The 25,248-nt window shown below is 37.4% G+C and overlaps 1 protein-coding gene across 1 annotated transcript; it reads right to left on the reverse strand.

Moving 5' to 3' along the window:
* Window positions 1-1,417: 1,417 nt before the first annotated feature.
* On the reverse strand, window positions 1,418-24,875 carry nsun2 (NOP2/Sun RNA methyltransferase 2). Its single transcript, XM_079878210.1, has 19 exons — window positions 24,656-24,875; window positions 24,271-24,428; window positions 22,903-23,007; window positions 22,697-22,802; window positions 21,250-21,321; window positions 21,034-21,118; window positions 20,736-20,928; window positions 18,912-18,986; window positions 18,266-18,396; window positions 17,725-17,798; window positions 16,527-16,657; window positions 13,357-13,453; window positions 12,917-13,125; window positions 12,369-12,461; window positions 11,761-11,896; window positions 10,791-10,871; window positions 10,043-10,181; window positions 4,529-4,568; window positions 1,418-2,120 (listed from the first exon to the last, which is right to left on the reverse strand). Exons 1-19 carry the CDS (start codon window positions 24,737-24,739, stop codon window positions 1,805-1,807), a joined length of 2,325 nt encoding a protein of 774 aa, XP_079734336.1. The 5' UTR covers window positions 24,740-24,875; the 3' UTR covers window positions 1,418-1,804.
* Between the last annotated feature and the right edge of the window lie 373 nt (window positions 24,876-25,248).

Here is a 25,248-nt window from a genome sequence, read left to right on the forward strand (position 1 = left end):
CCTAAAAAACTACACATTGTCCCTTTAAGGAAATCATCACTAGCTATGTTTCTACCCAAAGATGCAAATTTAACTTGCACAAAACCTGTGCTGTATTGGAATACCACATAAAACATTTGCGAATAAAGCACCATTTCCATCCAGACGAAACGAAAAAAACGTGATCTTGCTTTCAGAGGCGAATGGCTGTTGTTTGGGAACGCAGTCATGTACGCAGTTCAGGGAGGCATTTATACCGAACCACAGAAATCAGCATTTCAGATGCTGTGCAACGATATCTGTCCTCTGGCTAATCCAGTTATGCAGTAGAGGAAGTTATTCATTAAATGCATTTTTATTTTTTTTATCCGATAAACTATCCGACTGAATTGAGCGCATACATTTTTTAATGCACATTTCTCGAATTTATGCGCATCTTGGCATTTCTAACCAGTGTTTTTTAGGCGATATCCCAAAATGTGCTTAAAAATAGGTTGATGGCACTTCTGCTCACATGTAGGGTTGTGGGTTTGTTCGAATCCATAACCCTGGTGTGTCCACTCCTGCTCCTGCAGGGCCACCATCCAGCAGTTTAAATCTAATTCTAATTAACACACCTGAACCAGCTAATCAAGGTCTTCAGGATAACTAGAAACTTCCAGACAAGAATGTTGAAGCAGTTTGAAGCTAAACTCTGCAGGACATTGGTCTTCCAGAAGCAGGTTTGGACACCCCTGCTATTACTGTGTTACTTGAACCTTTTGTACTGTGAACATGAAATACACCTCAAATCCTGTATCTTAAAGACATGAGATTAATGTTAGCAACCAGACAACTTACAACATACTACAGCCCTGCAGAGTTTGGTTCCATTCCTGCGCCAACACAAATACCCCTAGTTTTCAAATAAGCCTGAAGGACTGGATTAGCTGGACCAGGGTTGAAGCTACACTCTGCAGGGTTGTGTAAACTACAAGTGCACAAATCCTGGTTCCAAACAAGCCCCAAAAACTTGCTGGTCTAAGGAACCCATAACTTTAGTGTGCAGAGATTCAACAGCTCTCAAGGGGAGGTAATTCTGAAGGCTTCGATTAGCTGCTTCAAGGAGATTAGTTCGGGTTGGAGCTGAACTCTGCAGGACTGTGGCCCTCCAAATCTACATCCAAAATCAGTAGGTACTACATTTGATGAGGAACGAACTTTGTACTTTTTAACAGTTACATTCTATATGAATGTAATCCAGGATGTACTACATTCATCATGATACCATTGTCATGTGATCTAACAGGATGTGTTGCTCTTCTCCTCTTGTCAAAGTGTCCATTGGATGTGCCCTTCAGAATCTTGGGAAAAGTAGGTAATTCAGGTACTTTCATCTACTGTTATGAATGTGGATGAATGGCATGTGCACACCACTTTAAAAAAAGTGCCAAACTATACTAAGATATTGACAAATGCCGTTTATTTCAAGTATTATAACAATGAATAAATTGGCATAATGTACAGTGTAAATCATGTACAAGTGTCAGAGAAATCAAAATGCACTGTAGGACTGAGCTGGTGTGCAACCATTAAACACTATAAATGCAAAATGACAGTTTAACAAAGTTGACTGAAAAGTGACTTAAATTTGTCCCTTAAACAAAAATGATAATAAAAACATATGCGACAGCAAATTCTTTAATCAATATTAAAAAAAAGCTCTGATAAAATAATTGTTTCCAAATCAGTTCTTCAGAGGTTAGCCAACAAGGTACTCCTGTACAGGAAAAACAGTGAAGGTCCAGTCCATTTTTCTCCAGACTCATATTAACCACTTAGATATCTAACTTATAGGCCCATCACAAGTGCTACCAACAGGTTCTGTGCTATTAGTGTTGGACTCTGAACCGTTTTGCTCCATTTCCGCACCTTCCTGTTTTACAAGATCAGACTCTTGGCTCAGGCCCTCAGCATCTTCTGTGCTTCCTTCCTGGGTTTCTGTTGAACCGTCGGTCCTCTTCCCTTGTTTGTCACGGAAGACTTCCACTCCCACCATGCGGAGGTAATGAAGACGCTCATTACGTGGGACGAAAGCCCTGATGGAAGTTTTCCCCCTCCAGCCGCACAAATCTATAGGACACTGAGGAGCGTCCTGATCCCTGGATAGATGAGAAGAAATTAAAAGTTTAAGTTGATACAAGTGGGAAAAGAGCCAAAGAATGAGTGACAAAGGGGAGGATGAGAGAAGGCAAGACAGAAAAAGGGGAAAGGAAAACAAGCAAATTATTGATCAGCTGCAGCGCAGACAGCGCCAGGAAACGGTGTGGAGTGTGACGGCGGCGGTTGGGGCACTTTTAAGAGCGTCTGTGATCAGATGGATGGAAAAAGAGAGTGAAAGATGATCAGGCGCGCTGTGCTGGAACAGGCAGTCATGTTTTCATATGGGGAGCCAGCAGCACGCTGCCAACAAAGGAGGATGACACCAGAGCGCCACGCGCCGCTAAACACAGTGACATCAGAGCTGCTCTCCGCACTTAAGTCACTCACTGTGATGAAACTGAAGAACAAGTGTGCACACATCAATGAGAAAATAAGTGCTTTATGGGGGCTTGTATTAATGCAAAAATAAACTGGCATTTTCAGATTGCCTTGATGGTGAGGGGCTAATTTTGACATGTTGTATTGTGCAAAAGGAATTCAAACAATGATGCTCTGCAGCAAACATTTATGAACCATACAGTATACAGTTGTTTTCTGTCATTTTGTTGACATTTTGGTGTTTAACAACTAATCACGGACTAAGTGCATCAGTACAAGTTGATTCTGTAGTTGCATTATGGCTTGGCTTATTGTAATCTATAATACCTTTTGCATGGAGACAAAGTGCCACTGCCAGTGATTTTTTTCTTAAATATTTGCCCCCTTGAAATAATTTTAATGTAATTAACATTTATAAATGACACTTCGGTCCAACATACAACACAGCATGTTGTACATTTCTTCAATTTAATAAATCAATAGTATACAGTCTAAAATACATTAAATACATAAATATCAAATAAATAAGTGAATAAAAAATAAATAAACTAAATTTTTCAAATAAACATCCAAGTAAATAAAATAAATTATATAAAAATAAAACAAATACCTAAAACATAATTTTAATAAATACAAAAAGTACAAATAATGAATAAATTTAAATATCAAATTAATAGTTAAACAAATATATAAACATATCTAAGTTAATGAATGTGGTTTTTAGAATAATTTCCACAAACAAAATAAAAACCACAATCGGTCAGGTACATTTTAAACAAGAAATTAGTAGTAGCTGCTGCGAGTACAGAGCATGTCTCATGTGCTGCGAGTTAACAATGATTTGGGGTTTGTTGCAGATTAGATTTACCGATTAAAATTTTGGGTGTGTTTGTGTGTGTAACAGAAATCGAGGGGGAGAGAGAGAGATAGGAGGACACACTTTCCCGCTGGATTGACTAGTTTTCCACACAGTAAGGGCCATCAATTTGAAACATGACTGTCTGGTTGGCCAAACAATGAGCTTTCTGCTGAGAGAGACAATCAAGAGCTATTTATCTGTGAAGAGGAAGCCGGGTGCATCAGTTCAAGCCCTTTAATTATCAGACAAGGGGCGTGATGGCTACAAAGCGCTCAATCTCCATTCATTTGTCTCCTGACTGGCTGATGAATGGCAGGAATGCCATCGCAGAGCCCTCTGTGTACGTACAACACTGTGAAAGTTCCTGCCCACCTAGCGAGCCATCTACCTAGAACGCATTTTAAGACTTCAACTGATGAAGAGGCCGCTCCAGAAATAAAGAAAACATAGGAAACAAAGCTGATCCCTAAAATCTAATTTTGAACCTTTTTTTGCAACGAGGAAGTAAGCTATTTTCTGTCAATATGTAAAACTTCCGATTCATTATCTGCTATAGGTAAGTAACTAGAAATATAAATGCAGTAAACTGTAAAACTATCTGCGCTATAAACCAGTGTGTTTATACTTACGACAATAAAATATGGTAAGAAACTGTTTTGCACAGCTAAAAATAACTGGAGATGACACTGGAACCCAAACACATTCAATTTACAAATGGCTGCGCTCACTCTTGCATTAAAAAGAAGGTGGATAGCCATCGCATATTAATCCCTTTTCATTCAGAAACTTTTTTCACTGAGCTCCATCACAATACATTTAGGAAAATCTGTGTGCCATGCTATTAATTTTTTGTGATGTTAGCTTAGCAACACGGTAACATCAAACTCTATTGGAATCAATTAGAGTCGTGTCTGTTGTGTGCTTCATTTAGAGCTGCGGCCTTTGTATTCCAAACCAGTCACTTATAGGTTACTTGATTAGGATAGGTATTTTGGTTAGGATGTTGCCTTAGAAGGCAGTTCACAGAGCAATGGTCTGTCATATGGAAGAATGAGGCATAGACTACAGGCTAGATCAGAACTCAAGTCTAAAAGGTTCTTTACTCTTGTTCCAAAAACAAAACAAAAAAACAACAGTATGGTATTATGGATTATAAACACGAGCACTTACTTTGGATCTGGTAAGTATCGTAAAACAATGCTGCCCATTTCTGGAGAAAGAGAGAACAACATAAACATCACAACTTTGTTGTCTATAAGATGATGCTGAACTTTATGGAAGGGATTCAAAGCAAATGGTACTGGACACATTGGCAATAACAACTACTATTATTTATTTACATATTAATTTACTTAAAAAATATATATATTAAAAAGTAATATACACACACATACAGTATCTCACAAAAGTGAGTACACCCCTCACATTGCAGCAAACATTTTAGTTTATCTTCTCAAGGGACAATACAATAGAAATGAAACTTGGATATATTTTAGAGTAGTCAATGTGCTGCTTGTATTGCAGTATATATTTACTGTCCTCTGAAAATAACTCAACATACAGCCATTATTGTTAAAATAGCTGGCAACAAAAGTGAGTACACCCTAAGTGATAATAGCTGTACGTCGTTTAACCATGCAAAGTCTGCCTGGCAGGACCATACAAATTTGTGTATCTTGTATTAGAGCAGTTACAATTTGTGCTTCGACTACAATTCTCTTATACTGACCACTGGATGTTCAACATGGCACCTCATGGCAAGGATTTGAGAATTAGAATTATTGCTCTCCACAAAGATGGCCTAGGCTATAAGAAGATTGGTAACACCCTGAAACTGAGTTACAGTACAGGCCAGGGTCATACAGAGGTTTTCCAAGACGGGTTCCACTTGGAACAGGCCTCGAAAGGGTCAATCAAAGAAGTTGAGTCCTCGTGCTGTGCGTCAGGTATAGAAGCTGGCTTCAAAAATCAGACGCATGAGTGCTGCCAGCATTGCTTTAGAGGTTGCAGAAGCGGAAGGTCAGCTTGTCAGTGCTCAGACCATACACCGTACACTGCAAAAAGTCTGTTTGCATGGCCATAATCCCAGAAGAAAGCCCACAAACAGTTTGCTGAAAGCAACCTGTCCAAGAGCATGAATTACTGGAACCATGTCCTGTGGCCTGATGAGACTAAGATAAACTTGTTTGGCTCAGATGGTGTCCAGCATGTGTGGCGACTAGAGCCCGACCGATATATCGGCAGGCCGATATTATCGGCCGATATTAGGCATTTTCAAAACTATCGGTATCGGCATTTATAACGGCCGATAAATGAATATTTCAAAAATAAAATAAAAACGGACGAAACACCCTTCAACCATGTTATGAGTGTTGGCGTTGTATAGTTTGTCCACCAGAGGGCACTCTACACCGTCCCTGTTGGCAACACTCGTGTATAACGCGCCACACATTCTGCAACCTGCTGATCCAGCCAGAGTCGGGCAGAGAGAACCGCGAGTGAGATCATCGGTGAAGTGTGTTCATGGTGAGTTGGTAACGACTCACGAGACATACATTGCTTGAATAACAATTAAAAGAACATCCCTATCAGTTCTCTTAACTCAAATAAGGATGACAAAATTCGTGACTCATGTCCAGTTTTGCTGCGGTTAAATAAGCCGAGAGTGAAGCGGAACAACGCGACGTAGGCTATATTCACATAAAATGTTAACACTGCAGTTCACAAAAGTTCATAATGTGCATGTGCTTTAATGCTTTGTCGGTTAAACATTTAATTTTAAATGCTGATGCGCTGTTCTAACGTGTGCGTTTCTCAGCGCGTTCTTTTAAAGAGACAGTAGCAATTGTAAACACATTGCCGCTTGTCCTTAAAGGGATAGTTCACCCAATAATAAAAATGATCTCATTATTTACAGGCACTCTAATGTTGTTCCAACTGTATTAATTTCCTTCTAATATTTTTCTAATATTAATAGTTTGAAGAATGTGGGTAACCAAACAGTAGCTGGTCCCCATTGACTTCCAAAGGAGAAAAATATACTATGGAAGTCACTGGGGTACATCAACTGTTTGGTTACCCACATTCATCCAAATAACTTATTTTCAACAGAAGAAAAAAACAACTTGAGAGAGTAAATTATGACAATTTGAATTTGTTGTCAATTTGAATGTGAAATTGTTGTTTTTGTTCAAAGGACTAAACGTTTAGTCTTAAAAAAAAATCTTAAGTTTGTATTTGTATACATTTTATTTATCAGAACTTTAATATATTTTGATGTTCCTCTGTTCTGTTGTGACAATAAAAGAAACAAGTTTCTTTTTAAAATGCATTATCATATTATTTTAGTTAAAACTCATAAATAACTACAAATAACTAATGTTAGGGAAATTTGTTAATGTTTTGTTGTGCGTTTCTGAAAAAAAATAAAAAATATCGTCCGATATATCGGAATATCGGATTTTAAAACCAACAAATATTTGTACCGGTATCGGCCTTCAAAATCCTTTATCGGTCGGGCTCTAGTAGCCATCAAAAGTTTGTACACACCAATTGTAAAGTGTGTCCAAACTTACTGTACTATAATACACATAAATAATATTGCTACTGTATTATAATATACACATAAATAATATCGGCCGATATATCGGTGTCTGGCTTTTTTTTTATCGGTATCGGCGCCCAAAAATCCATATCGGTCGGGCTCTAGTGGCGACACCCTGGTAAGGAGTACCAAGAACATTGTGTCTTGCCTACAGTCAAGCATGGTGGTGGTAGCATCATGAGCCGCTTTCCGACCAAGTAGTTACAGGAACTGTCCACTTCTAAACAGTTCTAAGAACTACTCTCCCCCAAACTCGGTTTTGCTGTTTGCGTTCGCACTGGCCAAGTGGCCATAGGAACTGGTAGGAGGGGTAAGGGAGTGACGCAAGCACGGTGACTTTTATTTTGACGGCGCGACGGACCTTTATTTTGGCGGCGCTGAGAACGCCAGAGCAAACAATGCTCGCATTCTCTGTGTTTATTAGTTAGCGATCTGTCTAACAGTACAGTTTAATGTTATTATTAGATAGAACTGCTATAGAAAGTAGACAGTATATGAAAAAAAGGTTATTAGCCTATGCCATGTGGTTGATGTCCAGTGTTGCTAGCTGGGCAGATAAACAATCATGTTTGGCTTGGTCCCCTCAAAGTTGCGTTGGATTTTCTCTTCAGCATAAAGGTTTAGAGACCCATCTATCACTGTTTTCCATGTTTGTATAGTTAGTTTATGGAGTAAATATATAGGCAATGATCTGTGTGTTTACATTCTAGCTGTTTTAAAAATGGCGGGTGCTGGTGTTCCGCGTGCGTTCGGTCAATCAGCGTACACTAACGTCACGGGTAGTTCCTATAGTGCTGTTTTAGACCCTACTCTGAAGTAGGACCTAAATTAGTTCCTCCAAATGGAGTTCCTAGAACTAAAATCGTTCCTAGTTCCTGCGGTGCAAACATGTCGACATCCGGGTACTTTAGCCAATAGTTCTAGGAACTGTGAAAAGGTTCCTCCGGTCGGAAAGCGGCTATGGTCTGGGGCAGCATGAGTGCTGCTGGTACTGGGGAGCTGCGCTTCATTGAGGGAAACATGGATTCCAACATGTACTGCGCCATTCTGAAGCAGAACATGATGCCCTCCCTTCAGAAACTGGGCCAAACGGCATAAAGACCCCAAACACACCGCCAATATGACAACTGCCTTGCTGAGGAAGCTGAAGGTGATGGAGTGGCCAAGTATGTCTCCAGACTGGAACCCTATTGAGCACCAGTGGGGAATCCTCAAGTGGAAGGTGGAGAGGCGCCATGTGTCTAACATCCAGCAGCTCCATGATGTCATTGAGGAGTGGAAGAGGATCCTAGCAACAACCTGTTATAGCTTAGATAGGGCCAAAAAAATAAAATAAATAAATAAATAAAAATCAAGCCCGACCCTACCAAAGCCTGTGTAAGTTGTGTCCGAGCCCGGCCCAACACAATAACTGTAATTATGAGCCCGAGCCCGATTTAAACCAGACCTTTTTTTAATACGTGGGCCGTTATAACTGACGTTCTCAACTAAAATTCCGAGTTGTTTGAACTACAGAAATCTGTTTAGAATTATCTTGGTGAATAATGCAACAAGGACGAAGCATGTAAACTGCGTTGTTTGTTTATTCAGAATGGAATGGATCGCAAATTAATCCGAATGAAGAAACGTTTTTAAAAAAATGCGAACACTCGACAAAGCCAACACATATGTTGTCACTGCCCACGACTTGTTTAAAATGGTTCCATACCTCTGACTTTCCTCCAAACTTGCTCAAAGTTAATTCTCCTGTTTTTATTTTTTTCTTTACATCTTCAAGCTCCATGTTGCACTTAAGCTACACAATAAAGCACAGCAGGCCCGGTGTGATTCGTGCGAGTGGAGGAGACACAGAGCCAAAGGATAGTGGTGGGAAATATCGGCCCGACCAGGCATTACTCACTTTTGTTGCCAGATATTTTAACAATAATGGCTGTATGTTGAGTTATTTTCAGAGGACAGTAAATATATACTGCTATACAAGCAGCACATTGACTACTCTAAAATATATCCAAGTTTCATTTCTATAGTATTGACCCTTGAGAAGGTATACTAAAATGCTGAAATGTGAGGGGTGTACTCACTTTTTTGAGATACTGTATATAATACCACACTCTTATTGTTTTACAGATTTTCTTTTTAGAGCTTCTTTCTATACATCCATCCACCAACCTATAATGTGCATGTCATTTTTTAAATGCATACATTAAATGTAGAAATGCATCAATAATTAACATCTTACATTTCTAATTACAGGGTTCCCAGGCCTTGGTTAACTTCAAATTCAAGGATCTTTCAAGGACTTTCCAGGTCCAATACCTTCAAATTCAAGGACTCAATGTGGGGACACATTTCAAGTGAGAGCAAGGTTACATCATGTTACTTTGTAAGATACAATGTTACAGTTTTCATGTCAAACACAACTACCAAATGACAGAGATCTGATATTCTATTTGTCGTATTTCTGTTTTGCATAAAACTGAAGAATATTCCGTACATCCTATGCTGTATTGATCTGATATTAACTTTTGCATGGATTTTATTGAAAAGATCTTAGGCTCATGTAACCAGCCTATTTTTGCAATGTTTCACAGTGTATCTGTGAAACGTTGAGGTACCATCGTAGTAGTTTCGTGCGCTTGAATGTCACAGCAACGTACTACACAAATTACCTCACGTGGTAAACACTTAAGGTAACGTGGTGTAAATGCGCATAAGTAATGCAAATCAAGCAAGCTAGTATGCATAGGCCACGAAGTGTTGTCGAAATAACACATTAGTGGACCGGAGGGAATAATATGTAATTTTTTCCAGAAAACTTCTTGCACAAAAATTCAAGCACTTTCAAGGACCTGTATCTATGCATGTTTATTTTCAAAAACATTCCAGGGCCTTGAAGTTTTTGTTTTTTTCCAGATTCACAAACTTTCAAGGATTCCAAGGACCTGTGGGAACCCTGTAATAAGTGTGTGTGTCTGTTATGATAGCATAATGACATCTTTAGAGTTCACTCATCTTCTCAGCATTCAAAACGGCAAACCTGTAAATTTTAACATGGCCAAGAATTCATAAATAGCACTGACCAAGTTTCTTGGCGTGACTGTGAGCATCATCTCCAAGCTTTCTGAGGAAGGGGTTCTCCTGCGTGAGAAGAACCTTCACGTCCTCCACAGTGATGTTAATGATTCGGGCTCTGATGTAGGGGCACAGTGTGTAAATACCCTGGAGAAAGACATCAGTATAGAGTCAAGGATTGAAGTTTCTTTTCTTTTTCTCACACACACACACACACACACACACTTTCCAGCTCTGAGAAAAGCATGTGACCTCAGGATGATTAAGTCTAGTTCAAAATGCATTTCCATTTCTCTTCCCCATTAATTCAGCCCAGGAAAGTAGCAGACACATTTTAATCTATTTCTTCATCTATGGGAAGATGGAATAAATACACATACACAAATTCACATAACAGATCTTCCTTTAGTTAAAAATCAATACTTTGTTGTGGAAAATGGAAATGGACGTTCCCTCTAGAGCAGACAGAAAGGCAAGCTGAGGTTATTAACGGCATGTTGAGATTAACTCGTTTCCCTTTAGACCACTGAACCTAGTTTTTGAGCAAAATAACATCTGAGCGTTGTTTTAATTATAGACAGATTATTTCTGTGTGACTTAAAGCCTTTTTGGTTAAAATTGCATGTGAAATTCAACCATTTTACCTTCCAGAAATACTTTTTACAATACTTTGGTTGTATGCAATGCACGTACGTTAATCAAACACAACTACTACATAAACCATTATTTAAATCAAACTGTTTTAAACACACCCACCTCCTGCGCCAGTCTGAAAGCACAACCAAACTCTTCTCCATCAGTATTTCTGGACCAGACCTTAACTCCTGTGTTTATAACCTGCAGAAAGACAGAAAATGTGAAATTATAATATTTCTTATTACTTTATTATTATATACATTAAAAGAGTACATTACAAGTAATAGTAACAATATTTTATGGATAAAATAATAATCCATAATAATAATAATAATAATAATAAACATTTGTATTTGTTATTTATAAATAAAATGTATATATTAATAAAAGTAGTATTTGAGTATTGTGATATCAGCATCATCGGCTATTACATGGCAGATACATATTAAACATTTAACAACATAATATCATAAGTACAACATAATGAAAACAAACTTGGACAACAAAAATAATAATAATAATAATACAAAATGAGTACAAAAAAATGGATCCATAAATAAGTCTTTAAAAGTTTGTCCTGATAAAAAGACATCATCTCATAACATTAAAGAATGTGTTTTACAGACAAGTTGGTACTACAGTATTAACATTTTGGTGCTTCTTCACCCTTCATATATTTATAAAAACAAATATAATTATGATAAAATAAGCAGATAGATGGATAGATAGATAGATAGATAGATAGATAGATAAACTACCCAAATACCATATTAATGGTATTAATTAACCATATTATGTTAATTCCTCTGAGCACAAATAATGCATCAAAGGATGAGGTGTATAAGTGTTTACAGTGCGGTTCTTTGTTCTAACGTATCTCCAGTGATGTCTGTTTACATTAGCAGCAGATGGTTGTTTCATACTTGATGAATGTGAAGGAACTAGAGCACAGATAGAGATGAGATCATAGCGAGGCTGCTGTCCCCATCTGCCTATACGCCATCCTCAATCACTACTAGCACTGATGAAGGACCTTCAGACAGAGAGAGAGAGAGAGAGAGAGAGAGAGAGAGAGAGAGAGAGATCTTGCCTTCATTCTCTCACTGTTGTTGAGCAGAACATTGCGGAGCTCTTTAGACACCATGTACAGGTGCCTCTTCTTCCCTTCGTGGGTTCGAGTCAACACGTTAAGCTTTGGGAAATCTGGAGACAGGTCGTAGAAAGCTCTGGAACAGACAAAGAAATATCACAGGATAAAATAAATGATGGCTAAACAGAGGGGGAAAAAAAATGCACATATGCGCACAGCACTGAACATTCTGCGACATATGGAGCAGAGGCGTTGTCTCCCACAAGTCAAAATGGCGGGGTGCCAGCGCTGTGGCACTGTGCATCTGTGTGAGAAAATAAATAAAATTCATCACAAACAAAAGATGGAGTCACAATGCCTGAATGATAATGATCACATCATCCATTCATGTGATTGGTCACATAGGATGAATAGCGCCATAACAGATAACCACTCACATTTTTACACACATAAAGCTCCAGCCTACTCAGTGTGAATATATTCAGGCATCGGGAACACAGTGGCATCAGACAAATAAAACATAAAAAAACAGAAGCAAGATAAAATTTGTAAAAGCAGTGTGTGTGTTGAGCAGCGAGGTTTTGTCCATGGAGAGGAGAGGCACTCACTGGATGGGAGGAAAGATGGGGTCATCCTCTGTCAGAAACACAAAAGGATCCTCTTTGAAGCCAAAGAGTTTCATCTTCTTTGGAGGAGGGGGGCTGGAACAGACAGAGCACTTCATGTCAATAGAAAGCACAGTAAGTGCAGAAGAATGTAACACCGTCCACCAGGGGGCACTGACATCAACACTACAAGTAAGGCCTGAATGTGGCCTACTTAGTATGTGAAACAGATTATGCAAAGATGTAGGCATTTAAATTAAGACAAAATCACACAAGTATTATTCACATGAAATTGTGCCAGTTGCAACTCAAAATAATATGGCATCATGTTTTTCTTAAATACTACTTTTATTCTCACATTAAGGAGCCATCTAAAAGTCGGATGAAACGGAAGTTGTGGGGGTTTTTTTTTCCTTCTCTATTGTGACGTATATCCAAGTGAAATGCACAGCACAGAAAGAACAAAATTAATGAACAGCAGAGAGAACAATAGGGTGACTGAACAAGGTGCCGGCGTACGCCCACATATACACCTGGCTAAGGACACTCACCCACAGACATTGTCTTTCTTGACCTCTGAAAGGTCAGGGGTATCTGGGACAGACGGGTTTCCCTCTGCAGGAGTCTCTCCCTCCACTGCTTCAACAGGGGTGTCAGTAGACAAGGCGTCTGATGGAGAGACCTCAGCTGGAGACGCCCCCATCTGTAGCTCTTCTGCGGGAGCCACATCACTGGAGGCGTTCACATCCTTATTACGAAGCTGCAGAGACACAGACAAAGAAAGGACAGAGACAAAGGCATCGATGAGCATACGCTAGCTTCCCATTTCAAATGCAATGAAAAATAAGGTGGATTCATCCAAGAAAATGGGCTTGCTAGTAAAACGGCAGTCAAAAATAAAAAAAGATACCATAAATGTACTCCCATACAACTTCAATGCTTGTTTGCATTTTAATATAATATGATGTATAAAGTCTGCATTTTCTAATACCTTTGGGTAACGGCGGTTCCACGGCATGGGCTCCTTCTTAACTAACACAGCCACAAAAAACCCACCAGTGTTCTGGTGATGGGGCAGTATTCTCATACTGAAAACACAAATCAAAGCACCATAACACTGTTACAACTTAAAATCAGAGTAAATTGGGTTCACACACCCCTGTAAGGGTTTACTCAACATTCGTATTGCTCCACTAGTACTGTGGTGGTATACTACCATCTGGTGGAGGGTTTTGGTAAAACACACAGGAGCCCTAGAGGCTTGTGAAAAGCATTTTGTATCATAGGAACATACAAATATATACAGATCCTTTCCAAAAAATTTGAATATCATGGAAAAGTTGATTTATTTCCATAATTCCATTCAAAACGTTAAACTTCCATAGATTATAGATTCAGGGCCCACAACTTAAACGATTTCAAGTATTTAGTTGTTTATTTGTACATAATTTGGGCTTCCAGCTCATAAAACCCACGAAAACAGGATTTCAAAAAATTTGAATATTACATGAAATCACACAGTAATTACACAGTGATACCATGGTCGTTGAACCAGGTTTTGGTTATTTTGGCAGTGTGGGCCGGTGCAAATCCTGCTGGAAAATGAAGGAAGCATGAAGTGCTCTGAAAATGTCCTGGTAGACGGCTGCGTTGACTCTGGATTTAATAAAGCACAGTGGACCAAAGTCCTCTTTTCTGATGAGAGCAAATTTTGCATCTCATTTGGAAACCAAGGTCAGTGTGAAGTTGAAGTCCAGTGTGAAGTTTCCACAGTCTGTGTTGGTTTGGGGAGCCATGTCATCGGCTGGTGTTGGTCCACTGTGCTGTCCACTCAACGCAGCCGTCTACCAGGACATTTTCAGAGCACTTCATGCTTCCTTCATTTTCCAGCAGGATTTGCACCTGCCCACACTGCCAAAATAACCAAAACCTGGTTCAATGACCATGGTATCACTGTGTAATTACTGTGTGATTTCATTTAATATTAAAATTTTTGGAAATCCTGTTTTGGTGGGTTTTATGAGCTGGAAGCCCAAATTATGTACAAATAAACAACTAAATACTTGAAATCGTTTAAGTTGTGGGCCCTGAATCTATAATCTATGGAAGTTTAACGTTTTGAATGGAATTATGGAAATAAATAAACTTTTCCATGATATTCAAATTTTTTGGAAAGGGTCTGTATGCATGTATGTATGTATGTATGTGTATAATATTATATATATATATATATATATATATATATATATATATATATATATATATATATATATATATATATATATACAGGGTTCATACACATTTTAACCAATACTTTTCCATGACTTTTCCATGACTTTTCCATGACTTTTCCATGACTTTTCGGCACATTTCCATGACTATGTATTCCTGAAAATGTCAGTCGACATTATAAGAATAAAAATTTGTGTTAAAATTTACCCTCAAAATTAATACCGTACATTAGGGGTGCGCAATATTGACAAAAATATGTCTCGATATTTTCAAAATTTTGTTGATAATAATTAGATGATATTTTACTGATTGTGTTTTTGTACTGGTATCCTGGCCGGTTTAGGCCTGTTGTTGACAGCAGACTCACGAAGATATTCATATTTTTTATATTCTATGCAGTGATCAGTTCACAGCAGTGACCGAAATTAACATTTTTATTAAGGGGCAAAATTTGCCACCGAAAACTGATTTCCAGGGGTATTTTCACCTATATATGGACATTTTTTCTAAACGTATTTAGAGGTATGCATCACCTTTTATGTCAAATTCTAACATTCAAATTAAATTATATTAGAATAACACAGTACTAATGTCAAATTAAATCATTAAATTAAAATCCATCCTTGCAGTGCAGAGGTGAGACAGAAGCGGCATCAAAACTGGCATTAGCCTACTATATTTATACTTCATTTACAATTGCATAAATAAAGCTATTCAATATTTAAATGATTTATAATTTTAACTTTTTAATTAAAGGATACTTTAAACATGAAACTAAAACCACCAGTAGGTGGCGGCAAGTCTTAATAAGCGAGTTATTGGAGTCATTTATTCAACCGATTCGTTCAAACGGCTGATTCATTCAGAAAAACAAGTGATTGTTCATTGAATCGTTAAAATGATTCGTTCAAAACGCGGATTTCATTAAATAAATAAATAAATAATCGATGTCTGTTGGACTACGACTTATGAAATTCTCGTCGGCGATATAAAGTGAAAATTGACAATATTGTGTCCAAAAAGTAACTCGCAATGTTAACTTTATTGTTAATTTAACTGTTGTATAAAATAAATAGCACATTTGCAATTGTGCAAAGGAAAACGGCACTCTTGCTCATGTGATATTCTAATATAACAACATAATATGATATAAATATAAGACAAAAACTCATTTGGGGGCATCTATAACTGCACTGACACATCACGCAGTGAAAGCAAGCATGAGAGACAAACGCGATGTCAGCTCGCACTCGCAGTGCCTCGTACATAGTTAAAACAATGATTACAATATCATCATAGTTCATAGACAATATCGCACACACTCCTAATATAGAATGAACTCACAATTGAACTGACATTTACTCGTTTTCTTCTCTCCTCTCGCGTGCAGGAGACAGACGTAGGCTAATATTCTGCGTATCGTTTCACATGCGGCCAGAGCAGCAATGCTCTTTCCGCTACATTCTCGACCCACCGGTGCTTGCAAAACTTTAGCATGCTCGTGCCACTTTCCTGCCATTTCAATTAAATTTCTGTCAGCACCGACTTCGCCTCAGCAACATCGCAACAAGTGAATCGGAAGTGAACTGAACGTTATGCCGCCCGAAATAAGGACGTTAAGACAACGCGAAATATTTTTTTTATTAAACAGTTTTTGTATTAATCACATATTATGCTGTGTTAAAAAAAAAAAAAAATCCATGACTTTTCCAAAACTTTCTGGGTCTTTTTATTTTTCCAAAACCTTTCCAGGCCTGGAATTTGCATTTTTCAAATTTCATAACTTTTCCAGGTTTTTTCAAAACGTACGAACCCTGTATATATATATATATATATATATATATATATATATATATATATATATATATATACACACACATACATACACACACACACACACACACATACATATGATCAAAAGAAACTTGCCATCTCTCCAGTCTCATATTCGCCAGCTTCTCGGGGTCTGTTGGTGGAAACATGGTGGGTCTGATCTGGGTGTGTCGACTCTTTGGCACCTCTGACCAGTCAGAAAACCACTGACCCTCTTTTGTCATTACCTATATAAGAGCAGAGCAAGATTACACTATTGTTCAAAAGTTTGGGGTTAGTTATTTGGAAATACAATTATATTTTAAGCAAAGCATGCATTAAACTGATTAAAAGTGCCAGTTAAGGCATTTATGCAAATAAATGCAGTTTTTTTGAACGATATATTCGTCAAAGTATTTTTGAACCATGGTTTCCACAAAAATATTTGGCAGAAAAACTGTTTTCAACATTGATAATAATAAGAAATGTTTCTTGAGCACCACATCAGCATATTAGAATGATTTCTCATGGATCATGTGACACTGAAGACTGGAGTAATGATGCTGAAAGCTTTGCCACCACAGAAATAAATTGCATTTTAATTTATATTCAAATAGAAATGGTTATTTTAAAATTGTAATATATTTTACTGTTTTTACTGTATTTTTGATCAAATAAATGCAGCCTTGGTGAGCCTTCTCTTCTTTTAGTATAAAGTTTGCAATGCATACATTTCAACATCAATGGATATTTAACCTGCATTTCTACCTCAGGGAAATTTTCTAAGATGCAGCGTCACACATGAAATATTCTCATATAAGCAATCAAAATGAAAATAAGGATTAAAATCACAATTGGTCTAAGAGTTTTTCAGTTTTACAAAGATCAAAATAAATAATAAAACAATAATGCAGTTTCATTAATATTTATGGCCAGTATGTGTGACAAAGTTGATTTTGGACCAGCTTCATTTTGTAGCTACATTTAAGAAAAGTCACTACATTGCCTACACAGGTCATATTCTCTCTGGTTTTAGACAGTATATATTCGATTTGGTTAGGAGGACTATCACAGGTGTAGACATGTTATTTTAATATAATGTTACCAAGATATCTTGGACTATCAAAACAGCCGTACTGTGGCCCTCGCTCCAGTGAGAGCCCCAGTTACCAACAGTCTAATGCCCCTGCTGCAATGAATGAAGAGAAATGACTACGCTAACGCAAAAGACAAACCGATGCAGACTCAACATTCATAAGCAGGAACAGCATGAACAGAAATTAATGTCAGAGAGTGGAGGATAACAGTTCATTACTTTCCAAGATGTTATTCCAGGCATATATTTGAGTCCTGGGAGATCTGCAGAGGCATCTGCTAACTCTAAAGCACCTGAGAAATAAACAGAAGCGTGAAGAAGAAACCACAGGAGGGAGAGGGGAGAAAAAGCAGAACAAAGTTGAGGTGACATGGCAAGGTAAATACATCCTATCATGTATTAAATGCTTTACCCAAAATTGCATTTCCCACATGTTTTCTATTTTATATCAATGAAGATACACATAACACGTGTGAGGGTGAACCATAAAAAAAAAAAACCATTTCAGTTACTTGGAACAAAATATATAACTAAATACACTTTCAATTATACAAATTAAATAAATAACTGAAGAAAAAAAAAACATTTCAACATTCATCATGATTTAGTTTAACATGAAGTACTAAAATAACTTAAAAATACAAATTAATAAAACTGAAAAAGACAAAAACAACTAAATAAGGACACATTTTAAGTTAACTTAAAAGAAAATATACAAATAAAATCAAATTCATGGGGCAGAAATGTTTCGTTCACGTACCTTCACTCTTCTCCAGCAGGGCAGCGATGACTGCTTCATCTTCGATGGGGTTCAGAGAGCAGGTGGAGTACACCATCCTGCCCCCTACAGCCAACTGCTCCACACCTCGCACCGCGATCCTTATCTGCAGCCTGACAGACAAGGAGACAAATTGAAAATACACACACACACACAGAGCATAACAAACTGCTCTTTTCTGCAACCACTGCAACCTCAGAATGGAGACAGCACGCACGCACACACACACACAGAGACCCATGCTGACAGAGCAACAAAGAAATTAGATGCAACATCCTGTTTCAGTAATCACGTACAGAAAACACATCACTGCTAATTCACTGCCGCTGCCAAATAGCTAAAGCTCCAGACACAATGATCATCATGCATCAAGACTTGGGTTTATCTCAGAGCATGAAGGCTCTAGGATGTGTTCAGAATGAGTAATAGTGTACTGCTGACAGAACAGTATACTCTGTACTGTAGTACAGAAGTATGATGCATTGTTGTCACAGGACTTCAATTCAGTTGTGTATAACAACAAATACCCAAGAATCTAAAAATGTCTTTATTGGTCTTGAAAAGATTGTGGTCATATCGCCCACCCCAATATTCTGAACATAGCCCAAGTGAATTATACTGGTCTTACCCATGGAGCTGCAGGCTGTTACTGGTTGTCCATTTTTTCCACACGTCAATGTTTTTCCTCATTGTTCCATCTCCACTGTATAGATAAAGGTGCTGATTTTATTGTTTGCAGTTTAACTGTAACTCCATATCAGATCATTTCATGTGTCTGTCAGGCACAAAGCAGACTTAATTAGTGGTTCTTCACAATAAAGCAAAGATGAAAGATTGTCATCACCACATTTATTTCCTTTAAGTAATTTTAAACTGGAATTGATAACTAAAGAGAGTTCCTGTGGTCATATGAGATCATATGGTGTTTTTAAAATCAGTTACATCAGTGTTTGGTTAACAAGGCAGCACATTTTAAATCAAGGAAACTACAGTCCTATATGGGCCAAAACACAAGCCATAATTACACCTTTAAAGTCAACTTCAAATAATTTCATCGCCGGAGAGAAACCAGGCTGACCACACTGTGTATGTGTAAGATGTTTGGCCTGCTGGTACTGAGTAGACTATATTATGCTTGGCACCTGATTCTGCTGCAGGCCAAGTATAGACTCCACCAATTATAAACTTACTCTAGTATATGTTACATGCTGGGAAGAGACTCACCGCTCAACCGAAAACACAGAGCTCTGGCGTTTATGTGTGCCTCTATCATTGTGATGCCTATATTTACATAATCATAAACTTCATATATCTGTGCAAGAAAAGAGCATTCTTTTTTTTTTTTTGGTATGACAACACAATGGCTCTAGAAAAATCGCAAGAAAATCTACCGTTTTTGTGGTTTTAAAGGGGTCCTATTATCCTTTTTTTACATTTTTAACTTTCTTTAGTGTGTAATGTTGCTGTTTGACCATCTGACGACAATATTTAAGCAACCAATAATTACATAGAAACCAGCCTATCAGGTTGAAGCTTCCGCAAAGTTTTTTTCCATACACTTAAAAGTAACCAGACTTTTTCTGTCTGGCATTTTTAGCTCAGATTAGCTCAAACCTTGCCAAAATATTAATTATTTTTAAGGTGGTTTGGATGGGGTTTTTTTTTCAGTTTTATTTTAGTATTATTAGCTTTTATTTTTATATTTAAAGGAGCTGTATGTAAGAAATGCATTTCAATTAATCATAAAATGGCCCTGATATGTCACTAGACATTAAGAAATCATGTTCATTTCGAATACTTATATCACTGACAACAGTAGTACGGCCAGGATATTGTCATTTAAAAAGTGAAGTTGCAGCCCTCAACTGATGTTGATGTTGTCATGTTGTGTTTTGGCCTGATGCCCCACCCTCCACCTATCTACCAATCACGGAGTCAGTTGTGTTTCAGCATCCGGGTTGCCAGCTCTGCTCTAGTTACCACAGCTGCAGCTACAAACGTGTCAGCCTACGTTCCTGCTGGATCCTGCAGCCTATCTGGCAACCTCGAGTCGGGGGGGAGGGGGAGGGGATACACCGCTCTACAGTAATTTGAAAGTGATTGCAGTACCAGTTTTGGCCACAATCTTACATACGGTTCCTTTAAGATTAAATATTTGATATGTGCTCGTAATTTTTATTAGCTTTTTTATTTTGATCATTTAGCTTGAATTTATTTTTAATTCTGTTTTAATCATTTTAGTACTTCACTTAACTTTAGTACTTAAAGTTTAACTTATTTAAAATAAACATTTCATATCAGTTACTGGCCAAGGCAACATTTCTAATTTTCACATATGTTTTTCCATCTAATATTTTCATTGAAAAACTAGATCATTTTCATAAGGGTCAATAAAAAACCACTCAAGTAGCATCTCTGGGTCTAAGCAGAGACCCTCCATAAAATTCCTCACCTGCAGGGTACGTCACACAGGATCCGGTCATAAAACAGGACCTCCTTCTTCCCGTCCTGATCAAAGTGCAGACGTGGAATGCTAGATGCATCATGGTTTACCACCATAATACATGGACTGTTTAATCTCTTGGCCTGGTGGACCAGCAGGTAACAGCGCTTATTATCCACATCATTGGCAATTACAAAACCCTCTGGAGACACAGAAGAGATGGAGGACAACTATAAGATATGATGATCATATTACATCTGTATTGAATTCATTATATATGAACCCATACTAATAAGCAACAGTTTACCAGGGAAAGGCACATCCATATCAGAGTGAAGCATCTCTATTAGTTGAGCAGTTTTGGACCCTGGAGCAGCACACATGTCCAGAATCTGGTTATAAAATCCAGAAAGATGACAGATAAGACAAATTATAAAAAATTTCCCAGTGAAGAAAACACGCTATAGAGAAAACATTCAGTTGGTATTCAAGGAAGCTCATGATGATGTTGTTGAAGATGTACCTTATGTTGAGAATCGATTTTCAGTAGAAGAGGAGGAATCATACTGACTGCTTCCTGTCTGCTGATATTACCCTGATGGAGTAAATAACAGTAAGAAAAAATAAACTACCATTTGTGGTTGATCAAAAAATTATATTACATTTGCATTAATTCGTTTTTTTATTTTTTATAACCGCTAGGACACATTTCTCAATACTAGGGTCACTTTTTCAAAACTCTTCATACAGATCTCCCAACCAACTTTCAGCTCAGCACAGCAGTTAACCTCACATTCAAAATACACTAACTACCAAAACAATTCATACATGTCTCAAATCAACCCATTCTTCCATAACACTAGCAAAGGTTGTAAACTAACAAACACTGTCACTAATAAAACAATGACTAACATCCGGTAGCTTTATACAATGTTTTCTTTTGTGAAATTTCTTTACAAAACAAGAATGACACTCTCTGCAGTATGTGTTACATGGTCCACGTTTACATTACAGAACAAAAGTTTTCCCCACAGCCACATCACCCTGTAGCCCAAGAATGGTTGTCCACTGAAGCTAATGATGAGACATTAAACCGGGGTCATGACTCTCTGTGGTCATTAAAAATCCCATGGCACTTCTCGTAATGAGTAGGGGTGTAACCCCGGTGTCCTGGTCAAATTCCCTCCACTGCCCTTTATCAATCATGGCCTCCTGATATTCTCCATCCACTGAATTAGCTCAATTCCCTCTCCACCTATAGCTGGTGTGTGGAAAGCACACTGACACCGTTGTTCTGTGGCTGCAGTCACATCAGTGGATATTGCACACTGGTGGTGTTTGAGGGGAGACCCCCTGATATGAGTGTATAGTGCTTTGGATGCACAGTAGTACATAGTAAAGTTCTATATAAATGCCTCATTCATTCAATCATGTATGGACTCATTCAAAAATTAAAGCTACATCTAATTGTTTTGATAGCATTTCATTTTTTAAATTCAGTATACAATTCAATATGGTATTACTGTAGAAATATATCAAACTACAATCTTAATTTTGTATTATTTTAGGTTTTTAACTTAAGTTTAACAGTTTTCAAAACAGTATGTAAACTTGTACAAATTGTTTTGTAGGTATATAATTTTGGTGGGGTTTGTGTCTAAGTGAGAAATGTATTCATGTAATTTGAATGCATTTTGTGCCAAAGCAATGATAAATTATCCGCAGTTTAACCCACATAGACTGCTGTTGTGCTTACTGGGTGAAGAGTTTTGAAAAAATTATCCAAGAATGGAGAAATGTGTCAGGCGTCATCACGCATCTGCGGTTAAAAACGAAGCTCAGAATCGATTCTGAAATTTTTAGAATTGATCTACAATTGTGATGCATCGATTTTTTTTCTCCCACCCTTAGTATATACTATTGAATATCTGCAGACACATGCCTTGAAGTGCACCAAAATTTTCATTTACCGATTCAGTTTCGCTGACCAAGAACTGGTGGAATTTCTCCAGGAGTGGAGACTTGCGTAAGATCTTTCTGCTCAGATTAGTGTGCCACGCCAGTTCATCAGGATACCTATAACAGCATGATGAGAGTAAAAATCAGATCTGAAGTACTATGTTCTACAGATTTCCAACTCACAAGTAAAACACAAACAAATTGTTCTCCATCTTACCAACTTAGGGGCTGAGGAGCCTCAATCTTCTGCCCATCCACCTCAAGATCTTGTACCTCTTTGAAGTATTTCTCTTTAAGAGTATGAAGGATTTCTTTTGCATGACTGAATATTAAAGGAGTTGAGAAAGGGAAAAACATTATTGTATAATTGCGTCGTCTTCTGAACTATCCAGGAAAGTTGTTAAACAATATGGCCTTGTCAATGGTCAATGCTGATAACAAAGCAGGATGGCTAATGGCGAATAAACAGGAAAAAGTTTCTCAGAAGTAAATAAAAGTTAAACCTTTTTTTAACCATCACCCCTGTTTTTGAGCATAGATCTGAACTTAAATGGTTGGAATTCATGAATGTTTTCAAATTACAGACCTAAGGTTGGTCTCTTTTTAATGAAGATACTATTTAACATTTTATACCAAAATAAAATGGGACTCTAAAATTGCTAGATAATCCAAGTCATATCATGTTTAACAAAGCTGTGTTCCAAATTTGAATCACAAAAATGCTGGTTCCTGCAAGAATTTGTTTAGGCACTATACCAAAAATAGCCAGCAAGTTAACACCCGCATTCCACTGAATGTTTTTGACCTCCTTTTACAAATTATTATTTCTGTCACAAAATCTCTTCTATAAAAAACAGTGGCCAATATGGAACCTTGAGTCTCAGACCTATCCAACAATGTGTTTTGTCAATATTAGATTTTAAAATAGAGCAGCAAATTTTGTAAAATATGAAACATAATACTTTCAAGTAAGTTTCCATGTCCAATTTCAAAAAGGTTTCATGATGAAATTTGAGTCTTTAGAGTTGGCATGAAACAGAAGCTGTGATAGTCTTATCTTCTCGTTGTGACATATATCTGAGTGAAATGGCATCTTGAACAAGAAAAAAAAAAAAAATGTAGGGCAAGACTTGATTTTGTCCATCGGGAATAGATTTGATCATTGTGGGTTGCTACTTCTGAGATCTCAAGTGAGTGACAGGTTGTACTGGCCTGGCACCATCAGGGTAGAAAAGAGATGTTGTTGCTTATATTGATTAAAGATTATGAGTGCATATGAATTGGAAAAAAACAATGATGTGCACGGATAAATCTTTTATAATAAACACTGCAGTATTCCACAAAAAATAATAATTGTCCATTTTGATTTAATAGTGACTTTCAACTTTTGAACGACACCTAATTTTTGATGATTACTAGAATATGTTATATAGGGAAAAGAGGCAATAAAAAAAGCGTGCTAAGTGTCTTGCTACTAGGAGACTGACAGTTAACAGGTTAACATCATAATTCAAATTGTGTGGCAGTCAAAACACTGTTTGTCATGTAATGTAAAACGTTTGGACCTGCAGAAAATGTCAATCACCTCTTGTATCCTGTGATTCGTATTGTAGCTGGCAGTGGCTCCCTCATGGCCTCCATGAACTCCTCAAACTCCCCATCTGGGACAATCTTCAGCTCTTTATAGTAATGCTCAAAGAGTTTGTTTTCCTTGATGATCTCAGAGTATCCAGCTCCCCAACCCTGCAAAGAGAACCCGTGAGAGTGCACCAATTTTAAGTATACTATTACTACCCACATCCCATTAACCACGAGATTACATTGTTATATAAATATATATATCTACAATAATTTTGATGTGACTATATGATGTGTGTATTTACAATGTAGCATATGTTAAATGTATAAATGAACGTGCAGCATTGGCACTGAGCAGAAAAGTGAGAAGCTAGAGAAGTTAGCAAACTCACAGCATCATCTCTGCTCCTTTTCGCCTCTGGTTTTCCATCTCTGAACTGCTGAGGTTTTTGTCTGTTTCTATTTCTTCTACCCATGTTGCAGACGCATACAACTCTGGATATAAACCTGCGTTGCGTGTTGATTGAGTGTCTTAATAATGTCTAAGTAACTGTACTTCTCAGCTCCTGCTGAACTCAACTCACGTGTATGTGACGCAGTCCAAACAAGCGCACATTCAACTGAAAGACCCCTTCTTTGGTGTCCGCAATATTGCCCGACTGAAAGACTCCTTCTTTGTCGGATTTAAATTTAAATGCAGTAGTATTTACTCTAAACCTTTGCCATTCAATCCAAATAAACGTATTGGCAGATAAAAATAGCACAACATTATATGATGTCAAAATAAAAATATATAAATAAAAAAATATGCCTAATTAAAATTTGAGGTTTCAGCATATTACAAAAGTCTCACCCGTGACATCTTTAGAAAGTTGGATTTGTTTTTTTTGTATTTTCTCAGAAACACTAATAAATTGGTTCTACATTTTAGTTAAATATATATACATTGCTTCTTGCTGTTCTAACGTTTATTTATTGAACATTT

The sequence above is a fragment of the Squalius cephalus genome (assembly GCF_949319135.1).
Source record: "Squalius cephalus genome assembly, chromosome: 8".
In the NCBI taxonomy this organism is placed as follows: domain Eukaryota; kingdom Metazoa; phylum Chordata; class Actinopteri; order Cypriniformes; family Leuciscidae; genus Squalius; species Squalius cephalus.